We start from the raw sequence: 12,981 nt of genomic DNA, 5'->3' as shown, positions 1-12,981 counted from the left end.
TTTATTTAGTAGTTAAGTAAGGTATGCTACAGTACAGTTTATAGTATAAACATAAACTGTATAAACTTTATACTCTATTATAAATTATAAAAATTAAAAAATTAAAAGTAAATTGATTTTGACTAAAACTTCTTTCACAAAAATAAAATGACAAAGAAACTACTGTCGATAAAAAATAAAGGTTTACGAAAATGTATCAGCTTAAAATTAAAAATAAAACGAATCAAAATGATTATTATAACTAATAATGGACTGAATGTTTGAGCCGCTACCTCCGGATTCTAAGCTTAATAATAAGTTAGTAGCGACCAACGTTACATACGCAAATACAAGTTAAACAAACGAACTATCGTTAGTAATGGGGAATCACTTCAAGTGGGAAAGTTTCGTAATCTATTTTTAGACCAGTGTTCATCTTGATAGTTTATCAGTTGTTTGAGTTATGCATTTGCATACACTTGTATAGAATTAAACATGCACAACTGAGCATAATATTTCAACATATTTTTCTGCTGTCATATGAACCGTAACGATCGGTAAAAAAGAATAAATTTTTAAGTTTTAGTAGAAGATATTAAATTAAAAGCATCTTGTAACAGGAGAACACCAAAACAGTTAACGGTTCTAAACGAACTCGTTTCAAAATACCCACTTATCCATGAAATTGCGGCTTGTTCGTTCCAAATGTGGGGTTTATTATTAATTAATATTTGCATAATTTGGTTCAGATTTTAGAAGTAATTATTCTTCGTAGGTACATTTGATATAAGGGTTTAACTAAATGTGAGTATTATGAAAAATATGAAAAAATACCTTGCTTTTTTAGTAAATTTAATAAATATTTTATAGCAAATTTCAAGCGGGTATAATGAATTAACCACATTTTTATTTAACTCTTACATGTTTATAACGAATAAATGATAATCAAAAATTATTTGCAGCATCATTTCATGGAACTAGCATGGTAAAAATTGATTTCCTACTACTAAGATTTACAGGAAAAATAGCCAATTGGCCGTAGTTTTTCTTATGAGTTAAAACCGCATGCTGAAGATTTAACAGGCGTCAGTTTTTGAAAATGAAAATTGTTGCATAATACACTTACTTGTTAATATCTATAATCACTGTTAAACTGGTACTAATAAAAAAACAAAATTGCTTAAAAATGTTATACATTTGTTATTTCTTTCTTTCGTATTCCACATCACTAACTAATATATCAACAACTATTTTCCTGATTGGGATAACAGGATCAAGAACCTGGATTGACCATTAGAATTTTCTTAGTGTGTTCGATAACTTTCAGACCGCTAAACGACCTATCAACATTTTCTGCTCTAACCAAATGTATAGGGTGGGGTAGGAGGAAGGACCACCCCTTCTCAACATGAAAACGATGAAGGGTTTGAAATTTTTTGAAATTCACTTTCCAGACAGTTTTACCTTGTAAGAAATTTTTCAACAAACGCTTTAATTAGTTTACTTTGTTTTCAGGTTATTTTTCCCGATTGAAACTACGTACAGAAACTAAAATGAAATTTCGGCCAATACCGTCCCGTTATAAAAAGTCCCATGTTTTCTTGCGTCATTCGACATGCTTATGCTTGTTATGTGTAAAGATGTAGAGATAAAAAAAAGTTATATTTAAGTTTAATGATTAGCACCATAAAATTCTTTCAATAAAAATAAATTACAAGTTGATATAACTTGTATGTGGTTTTATCACATATAAAACAAAATTATTTTGATTTTATTATTACCAAACACACACACACACACACACGCTTTTGTATATATGTATAATAGTTATTTAAATGATTGAAAACGACGAGACTTATATATATATATAAAGTAATGCAGGTGCACGAAATCGTTTAAAAAGCGAAGCAGAACACGCCGGGAAACAATAAATACCATGATCATCTTCTCACATCTCGTAACATTCAAAAAATGATGTTCATTTGGATACTTTTGTTTTTAACATTGAAACCAGGTTTTTTTTTATTTCGTTTTTGGATTCTAGTATTGTTAACTTTTACGTGTCGATTTTATTGTAATAAGGATTTGATTTTAATTTTATGAAACACATACATAGTACAACATACACACATCAATTCACGGCACGGTACACACATAGATCAAGAGCACATACAATAAGGTATTCAAAACAGTTCACACAAAACTACGCAAACCGAACATTTAAATTTATTTAATTTTTTTTAATGAATTTCGTTTACTAGAAAATTTTTTTAATTAAAATGTTGAAACACATCAAGTAAAATTGTAATTGAATTAATTTAAAAATGACTACAATATAAAATTCTCTGAGTTCGTTGCAGTTTAGGAATGAGCAAAATTATATTTATTGATTATTTTTCATTTAAAAACTTTTTTAAAAAGATGATTGTTGCGGTCAGTATTTGGACTCGAGCAGTTTCGACCAGGAAGTGACTGCATACATGAGGGAACGAAAGATTCCAGGAGCCAGTGTGGCGGTCAGCAAGCATGGAAAGTTCATCATTAGAAAAGGTCGGCCCTACTTTTTATAATCTTTCGAATTGTTAAAATTTTTTTAATTTGATGATGATTTCAATATGTTGACATTTTATACTTCTTAGATTGACCATTTTTGTTTGAAAATGTTTGTATAAACATTCAAATTACTACATTTTTATTTTGTCTGCGTTAATTTCCATACTGTTCCAATATAAAAAATTATTGCAAACTCTGTTGTCGTTAATAATAAAAAATCTTAACTTTCGTTTCACTATAGCTATTTTATAACCAAATAAAATAATATGCAGGTTTAAGCATATCTGGTATTCAATCAATCAATCAATGATCCTCCTTTGTCCATCGGGGACCGTCGAAGTCGATGGTGTACATCTAAGCATGCTTTATACATTTATTTTTTCCTTTTTTCTTTCCAAAAACCTTTTCTATCTTTGTCCAGTTTTATTGAATTCAGAACACCAGTCCATTCAGTAATGTCATCTATCCATTTCTTTGCAGGACTACCAATTTTTTTTTGGTAATAATCCTTTTTATTAAAACCTAATGATGAAATAAAATAACGAGTTCTATTCCACGTTATAATAATAATAATATTAATAATAATTACTCTAATTGAATTGCTCAGCCTCGCACGGCTGCCGTAAACATTTGTCAAGAAATCTAAAGTGCATTATTTTGAAAACCTCTCTTGTGCTTCAGCTTTCAAATAGACTTTCCCCATTCCAGACCATCTATTCGGCTTATTTGTTCTATTTAGCAATTATTTTTGGCAGCTATTGATATTAATGTGTAACATTTCTTCCGTAAAAAAATGTTCGAGTTTAAAGGAAAGTTATTAAAAACATTGCAATTGTTTGTTTAAAATTTATATTCATAAAATAGGCTAAAGTTAAATTTGTAAAAATTTATAAAAGTAACGATTGTTGCATCGATAGATTTGAAACATAGGGATAATTATAGATCATTTGAACGAGCAATGATGAACAATTAGATCATGGTTATCCGGTTTTTGTTTGTAATAAAACGAACAAAGAACACGAAACTGCATAAAATTGAGATAGAAAATTTTTAGAGTGCTTATTACATTTTAAAATACCCCACTCACTCATTCACTCACATCCATCATTTGATTGATTTATCATCAGCATTGTCTTAGTCAAACATAATCATTTCCTAATAATTTTTGCCACGCATAATCTAATGATTATGTGTGGCATTAACATCTTGCGATCTTTTTATTTTGTTGTTTCTTGTCTCTCGTCAAACAGTATATTACTTTCATTTTAATAAATAATCATCATCAACATCACCAACATTATCATCAACTTCATATTTGTATTATTACTGTTATTGTTGTCGTTGTTATCATCATCATCATCATCGTCGTCGTCGTCATCATCATCGTCATCATTATTATCGTCATCCTATTAACTTTATTAACTTAAACTACGTTAAATTCCTATTACGATTATTATTATTATTATTATCATCGTCCTCATCACCATCATCATCGTTATCATCACCATCATCATCACCACCACCACCATTATTATTATTATTATTATTATTATTATTATTATTATTATTATTATTATTATTATTTTTATCATCATCATCATCATCATTATTATTATTATTATATTATTATTATTATTATTATTATTATTATTATTATTATTATTATTATTATTATTATTATTATTATTATTATTATTATTATTATGGTTCTATGTGAGTAGGACGACGTTTAGTTTAGTTTAGTGTAACATCCATCCACTTGTTCTCAATCATCGCTGGCGCTATATTTGAAACATTCAGGGACCTCGCCGCATTAATTAGTAAGTGCTTTTAATCACCGAGATGATAGCAATGATAATAAAGAGATAGAGGTAATACCAATAAACATCATAGTAATAATAATAATGATAATAATGGTGATGCTGATAAAGATAAAATAGTGATAAGAGCAATGATGACGATAATAAAGAACCTAAGAGTGAAAAGGAAGCTGAAATGATAAATGTAACGGTCTGAAGATGATGATGAAGATGATGCTGATGAAGATGATGTTGTTGATGATGATGATAAAGATGATGCTGCTGCTGATGATGAAGATGATGCTGTCGATGGTGACGATGATGATGTTGACGATGATAATATTTGTGATGATGACAATGACGTTGATAATGATGATGATGAAGATGAAAATTATTTGTCGGACGAAATTGGAAGACAAGAAAAAAAAATCAATGGAAAATAATTGCAGACGAATAAAATAAAATAAATACCAGATGACTGATGAAAAAAAGATGATGGAACAAATATAAAAAGAGATGCGAATTGAATAAAGATTATTAAAAAACAAAAAACATTGAGTAGAAAGATGATAACATGATAACAAAATGATGAGGAGAGAAATCTGAATCAAATTACTATTAAACCCACTGTATTTTATGCCGATAGAAACATTGATAACTGAAAAATGATAATAGGATGGAATGAATTTTTCCATTGTGACTTAAGTTACTTGTTTTCCAATTTTATCATTCTCACTCCATTATTATCAACGAAATCTTCGCATTCCTAGTCTCCGTACTATCAAATTTATCGTCAAATTTGTTATTGATTGGGAATAATTTCGTTATAATTTTTACTTGGTACGTAATGTTGCCATACCATTATATAATTATACCATTACATCATCATCGTATCATTACATTATAACATCAACGGAACGTCAGCATCTAATCAATGAACCAAACGCTATCATATTCACGTCTCATCAAGTCATAACACAGTGACGTCATCATTAACCACCCCCTTACAAAGGGTATGGCAGGGCCAGCCATCAACGATTAATGACCCCCTGGACCACCGTAAGAATCGGAGGGGTCTCCAAATTTGTGACGTCATTGGGGTTGATGAGGTTGGTGGAACATGGGAAGGTGCGGTTGGATGACCTCGTTTTCGGAGAAGAAGGTTGATGTAGTATTTGTTTCTCATTGTAATGTAATGTAGTTCAATGCAATAACATGCGTTATGTTGTAGGTGAATCTAAGTTTACATTTTGTTTTCAATCCTGATTGGATAGAATAACTTCGAGTATTACTTAACTTTATTTATTTCTCATTAAAAATAAATTGACATTAGATATCATATTTCTTTTTGATTGAAGTAACAAATTACAGAAGGATATAAAAAGTAGCAAGATTGTTTGGTTGTCAATGTTGGCATGTGTTTACTCACATTGGAGAAATTGTATCTTACTCCAAAATTTCATTCAGTAGATTTGAATGGAAAGATTTCTGTTTCAAATATTAAACTACTAAATATAAAACTATTTATAATACATAGTAGAGTTTCAAAATTACCAAATAGGCAATCAGCTATTTTGGCTCATTTCAGGGGTAATGACAAAAATAGCGAGTCTGATTGATACTGAAACATACACTCAAAGATTTAGAGGTCATTTCGTCTCAGTGCACTTGTTTATGAAAAACAGCAAAAGACGCACATCATACTTTAATACACCTGATAACCATGATAACCACGCATTATACACATTGCATGTGATGGGCTGAAGTCTTTTTGGGTTTGAACCAGGACACAGTATAGCAAGACCAGCCGTCTCTTGTGACTACGACAACAGCGTATACATTTTTTTAGCACTTAACCAGGCTACTGAGAAACAGAACCAGGTGCTCTAAACATTAAGCCAAAAAAGTTTACATTAAAAAATTTTTCAAAAAATGTCTTCTTATATATTTATTAAGCCTAAATCAATAAATTAATTTTCAATCATCATCATCATCATAAAATATAACTGTTCAACTTGATTTACTGGATATCAAGGCGAGCGAGAAACTGTTAAAAATGTCTGTAGTGTTTTTATTTAGTTATTTCTTTTTGAAATAATCAAATTTTTACTTACTGTGCTGCTCTTTCATAAAACAATTACCAACAAAAACAACAAAAAAAAACCAACTACACAACCGAACATAAAGTTACATAGTAACATATATATGCATTAATGAAAGGCAGAAGAAGCACTAAAGAAAAATTGCGAATGAAGTGCGTTTGTATTGACAAGTGGAAATTAACGTAAATCTCAAAAATAAACAAAACTGCATTAAATATTGCTGACTGTAAACTGTGAACGGTGAACTAAAAAAAGGCAAGTAGAAAAAAACTGGGAGTGGATGATAATAAATAAAGCAATAACGATAATGGAGCAATGCGTAATTATTATTGTAACATTGTAACGTTTGGCACCATCATCTTCTATTGGATGATTGATGCTTTTAAGAGGATACGCGTGAAACGAACAATTTGCATAATCAAAACAACAAATAAATAAATAAGGTATTTTGTAATTAGTTATTTCGCGGGTATTCGTTCCTTGGATATTTCTGATTGCAAAAGATTTTTAAAATATTCCATTACAAAACATTTTTATAGTGCTTTGTGGGATATGCTACCGAACGTCTCCTATGAAACTTGAAGCTCGTAAATAGTAACACCGAGTAACAACGTGTAATTAAATGTAACAATTGTGTTCTGGTTCCTTACATTACTCTGCACCAAGTAAAATCTTTTGAAAGATGAACAGTCCCAACAGATGAAAAGAAAATTATAGAGCGGTTTGCCCATCTTGTCGCAGCGTCCTTGTTGAACTTTTCATATACCTGCACCGAGCTATTCATCTCGGCAATGATTTTCGTCTTTCATGCAATCGAAATCGAACAATTGGGTTTTTTATTTTTTATTTGTTTCAAATAGCAATAGAGTGCGCAGTAAGAACAACATTTATTTTATAAATTTTACTTTGAAACGTAGTTTAAATGTAACAAATATAGCAGGAACGAATTCACATCCTCTCGTCACAAACACATGTTTTTTCCTGGCAGTTTTAAACGATCAATATTATGAGCTCGTTCAGTTTCATTCAAATATGTTTTGAATGACATTTGCAATATCAATCTGATTTGCAACTTAAAATGTTGCAAAAATATTTTTTTTATTAGCTATGCTCCAACAAATATTCTTTTAGAAAGAAGAAAAGTTGAGAATCTAATCTGTTGTTATTTGTTATTTTATACAAACGAACGTTTGTGCAACGTGTCGGATGGATACGGTTTTTAAAGTGCGAATTACATAATTTATTACCTTTTCTTAATTGAACCGTTGCAGTAAGAATCATTTTTTTACTTGCAAGAACATTACAATGTATGCGGTGTATGCAAAGCACAGTGCAAGAAATGAATAACAACCAGTGTAACTTTCACTTATAATAATAATATTAAGGCATAGAAATGTGGGAAGCCAACTTTTTTTATCTGCTTTCCCAATCTTGAAAAGGAAAAAAATTTGCTTTAATTGAAAGATTATTTTTAGATAAAGATTTTGTTACACTATAAATTCATTTGTAATAAGGTTGCATTTATTCAGATGTAAATGAGAATTATGTAAAGTTAACTGTAACAATCAGAACCCCTTCTACTAAATTGTTCTTCGGGAGTAATATTAGCAAAAGTTACATGACACTAATAAGTGAGCACCCTATTTTTGGCTTTGGGAAGTATGAAATGCAGCAAAAAATTGAATTCGATTTTTCTAATGTTTTGGTGGTCCATCAGTGTTCAACCCATAAGAGGAGCACTTACAATTTTTTACACGATTCTTTTTTCATTCTATGAAACAATTCGATTGACAACCCATTAATTACCAATAAACTAAATAATCATAGTTAAAGATTAACAATAAAACAGATAAATTTTAATTTTAAGTCCTATGGTTAGGTAGAAATGACAGTTAACACGTTGTATTAAAATATAACATTACTGTTTTATTTCAAGGTCTCTTGCCCATGTTCAAGGTGAAAAATTCCGATCAGCGTATAAGAAACATAACTGTTGAACATCTTTTGCAACATTCGTCAGGGTGGGATCAAAAAGTTACAGGAGACCCAGTTCTAAGACCGGAAATTTTAAAAAAATTTGTAGAAAAGGAGTTTAAAATTAAAAATAAATATTTATCCAGTAATGTTTATGGAAATAATCATTTCATGATGCACCTAAACATGAAAAATAGATTCAAAAAAGATTACTCCTCAACCAGTCCGCGTTTGCTAGCTGAAAAGCAAGGTGATCTGATGGAAGATAACGGTTACCCAATGGTGAGTCCTCTCTTTTCAGATGATTATTCTATTATTGACAACAATTTTAATATTGACTCTCCAATCCGTCCGGATAAGTTACAAACGGAAAATAGTTTTAGTGTTTACAAGAAAGATAAACATTTCAGCGACAACCATTCAAGGAGTCACGCAAGAAATAAATATCGATACAAACTCTCGAAATCAGATGTGGTTAGATACTTTTTAAGTCACCCTCTTCATTACGATCCAGGTATTTTTTCAATATTTATTTATTTATTTTTTCCAGTTTGAATAATACGTAAGTCTGATTAATGCTTAGCCAGACTTAAATTTCAAATTACGAAGGTACAAAGTACTCTTATTCAAACTTTGGTTATCTATTGTTGGGCTTAATCATTGAGAAATTGACGTCTCGATCGTATGAGAGCTACATGAAGGATATTTTATCCAGAATGGGCGTGCAAAGAATGAAAATAGGAAAACATCAAAATCATCACATCGACGTATCAGAAGTATTGAATGTTTTTAATCTTTTTAATGATCTTTTTTTAAATTTAAAAAAAAATTTTAACAGGTGGAATATTTTGTGTCGGAACCAGGTAAAAATCGGACGACACTTTTCCGAAATCCCATTTCTATCCATGGATCGCTAGACATGTCTATATTGGATTCATCTTCTGGATGGACGTCGTCCGCTTCTGAACTTGTTGCCATATTAGAGGCTTTTTACAATTCGCTGAATCCCCATGACAAAGATCTGTCTAAAAAGTTCATTTTATCACGCGAAACAACTCGTAGAATGATTGAAAGGCCATCATACTTGGGTAAGTCTGGCCAGGTGGCGTCATCATCATCGTCATGGTACGGACTGGGAATTGTTGTGGCTAACAATGAAAAGTTTGCTAATTTTTTAATTATTCTCAGTAAATTTGACTAGCAATATTACTATAACAGCCTAAAATATGTTGTGCAGAGTTTTATGGCACAGTGGGTTTCTCGAAGGGTCGTCAGCAATGATGTATAAAGACGAGAACGATATTACATGGTCAATCTTATTGAACTGCAAACTGCAGCCAAATGATTTAAATGATTTTATGAAGTACGCCGTAAAAAAGTTGATCAATCGTAGCGAGGATGATGATACAAACAACTTTTCTCTCGCCAACTTCATGGACTCACCGGCTGTTTCGTTTGATCCAGAGCACATGGAAAATGATTTGGACGATATGGAAATGCAAGAGAACTATAAAATTCACGTGGACCAATCTCTGTAATTAGTTTAATTTAATTTGGTTCGAATTTATTTTACAAATTCGTATTTTTTTAACTTTTTAGAGAATCTCTCTTTGACTCAGTCTCACAGGATCGCAAAAATTTTGTAAAAACGATGATTCCAGATCATAAATTTTATGATTTTATTAATCTTTTTTCGCATAAAATTTATCGACTAATATGGCTTGATGCGTATAATGATGCCAGCGGTCAAATGTTTTTCAACACAATTTGGTCTAAGAACGAAAATCCACAAAGCAAGTGCGTTTTTAACGTTTATTCGCAATTCGAAAAAATGTTTTTTTTTATAAAGGTAAGATCTTAATTTAGTTTTGTTATTTATAATCCAAGTTATTCATTTTCAAAACAAATTTAACCGACCACAACATTTGCAGATGGAAAGTTTACTTGGATTTGATTCCCTCCCGATACAGGCGACGTTATAAAGCCCGGATAGCTCAAGGATATCGACTTGCACACGTTGAAAGTTATGTAAGCAAACGAAAACTGAGGTATGCTGCACTTTTCGTGAAAGACGACTGGCCAGATTGGACTTCGTACGAGGGTTTCAGCCCAAGCAAGCACAAAGTTGAATTTTATAGACTTTCCGCTAAAGGGTATCGGCTGGTCGTACAGTCAGTTTCAGAGTACAAGGGCCAGTTATACGTTGCAGCTCTATATGACAAAATTTACATTGGAAATGGAAGGGTTAGGTTAGGGTTAACTCTGAAAGAATTTAGCAATGAACTTAAAATGCAAATGTCAAAAGGTCAGGTTTTAAGTTATGTACAAGCTTATAAAAATCGTGAACGTTTAAAATTTAGTGCAATATGGTCGCCAAAGACATCGAAATTGTGGGCCGTTAGTTCTTCAATGACTAAATACACATTGTACAATCGATTAATTGTATATTCTACCATCAATGTACCCATAACATGCTTGTCTGCTTATAATAACGATGACATTACTTATTTTGTTGCTCTGTGGCGTTAGCTTTGTTGTTCGACTTTGTTTTTTTCTTCGTTGTACCAATATTTCAAATTTTTATTTGTTACTAATATGACTTTCGTTTATACTTATTCATTTGGACAGTTATGTATTTTGATATCTATTATACCTAATTACAAATTGTTGAATTAATAAAAAACAGTTTATAATGAAACAATTTTTCAGTTGACATTTAATATTAATTTTTTTGCCAAATTTTTTAGATATATTTCACACATGTTTACATTCATGTGTATTTTCTTCAATCGAAGCGATCAATATTGAAACGATTGTATAGCCATATACTACATATCATGTAATCACGTTATACGCACTGTACATGTCATGCTAGGATTATGTAAATTGCAATACGAATATTCAACTTCAAGTTGTCACGAGCTTAAACTTTACCTTCACTCGTATGTAGGAATGGGACGGATCCAAGATTTTGGGATCCGTGGATCCGGATCCGAATCCGGATCTCGACGATGGATCCGGACGGATCCGAATCCGAATCCGGATCCATGTTGTATGCGGTCATAAAACTAAATAAGCTGTTTCTCTGACGAAAATCAAATTTTTGTTTTGAATGTTAAATTTGTAGAGGTGCAAAACGAATCTCAAAAACATCAGTTTTCATAACTTTAAATGATTATTACGTAATCAATGTTGATATTTAGATTCACTTTTTCCCTCAATCGATAAAATTTTCTCGCCGCTTAAGTTGATTTTGGACCCGTAAAACGCCGAATCCTCAATTTAGGATCCGCGGATCCGAATCTTTTCCGAATCCCTGGATTCGGATCCGAATCCGGATTCGGAACCGTCGCATTCCTACTCGTATGCATAACAGAATATTGATACATTTTATGCCAAGTATTGTCAATTTAGATTGTAGAAATTCGTTTTTGTTGATTAGACAATAACTGGTTTAAAAAAGTGCTTTAAGGGAAAGAAATTTTTTAAAGTCAACATGTCGAATAATGTATAAATATCTTTTTATTTTCTACCTCATTAATATGTATATTTTTCTTTTGATAACATGTTAGTGGATTTTGTTGGTGATCAACTTTTATCTACATTTCAAATTAACGAGCGAAAATTCGAAAGTGGATAAATTAGGTCGAAATAAATATTTGTTGTTTCAAAACAATATCTTGATTCAAATTTCTGCTTCATACTTAACTTTTTTATCAATTTCTTCAAGATTTTTTTAGTTCAGAATATAAAATTAAACTATAGGCGTAAGGTTCACTACAATATTTTATCGTATTCAATTTTTTAAATGCGGGCATTTTTTTGAAATAGTTTGTTCAAAGACAACGAATGACATAATAATCATCATCATCATCATCTCATAATCATCATCGTATAAACGTTGTTATAATATTTAAATATATAACAGTTTTACGTGTTTTCATTATCGATAAAATAACACTTTTATGTGTTTTCATTATCGATAAATATAACACTTTTAGGTGTTTTCTTTATCGGTGATTCCTTTCTAAATTTATTTGTAGGAAGAATTCTAATTGCCCGTTGTTGAATATTTATTATCGGATATTTTTGTTCTATGAGTATTGATTCGGTTAGTCGTAAATTATAATTTATTATTGTAATGTAAGATTTCAACATTGTGTTCCAAGATTTGTCTAGTAATTTTAGTTTTGTGTTTCTTTCTCATGTAATTCTTTATAGCGCCAGTTTGTACGTGAATCGTGACGAAAAAATTTTAAAAAGAATCATAAAAAATAACGTCCAAGCAATCGACGAGAATGATAGTATTAAACTAAGAATATACTACTCCCATCAAAGAACTGCATCTCTTGTGATGAAATACAACTCTTTCATGTGATTCTTTATAGCGCCAGTTTGTACGTGCATCGTGACGAAAGATGTTATGACGTGCATCGTGACGAAAAAATTATGAAAAGAATCATAAAAAAAAATCGAAAAGTTAAAATATTTCTATATTTATATATAGCTGTACTATATGGCTGTACTCATGTATATATAAACTTATATATAGTCACAAACATGAATAATAATAT

The 12,981-nt window shown here is 30.7% G+C and overlaps 2 protein-coding genes across 2 annotated transcripts; both read left to right on the top strand.

Moving 5' to 3' along the window:
* Positions 1–1,950: 1,950 nt before the first annotated feature.
* HELRODRAFT_163397 (hypothetical protein) lies at positions 1,951–6,221 on the top strand (the record flags this gene model as incomplete). The annotated part of the gene is made up of 4 exons (XM_009027276.1): positions 1,951–1,993; positions 2,401–2,529; positions 5,344–5,493; positions 6,118–6,221. The coding sequence occupies 4 exons, from the start codon at positions 1,951–1,953 to the stop codon at positions 6,219–6,221; spliced, it is 426 nt and encodes a 141-aa protein (XP_009025524.1).
* A 2,159-nt stretch (positions 6,222–8,380) lies between these two features.
* On the top strand, positions 8,381–11,791 carry HELRODRAFT_163396 (hypothetical protein; the record flags this gene model as incomplete). Its single annotated transcript, XM_009027275.1, has 8 exons — positions 8,381–8,921; positions 9,017–9,183; positions 9,246–9,568; positions 9,645–9,941; positions 10,007–10,204; positions 10,339–10,804; positions 11,358–11,466; positions 11,655–11,791. The coding sequence occupies 8 exons, from the start codon at positions 8,381–8,383 to the stop codon at positions 11,789–11,791; spliced, it is 2,238 nt and encodes a 745-aa protein (XP_009025523.1).
* Positions 11,792–12,981: the final 1,190 nt, after the last annotated feature.

This window comes from Helobdella robusta (genome assembly GCF_000326865.2).
Source record: "Helobdella robusta unplaced genomic scaffold HELROscaffold_5, whole genome shotgun sequence".
NCBI classification, from domain to species: Eukaryota; Metazoa; Annelida; class Clitellata; order Rhynchobdellida; family Glossiphoniidae; genus Helobdella; species Helobdella robusta.
Note: the sequence above shows the minus strand (reverse complement) of the source record. Positions and strands in the feature narration are given on the sequence as shown.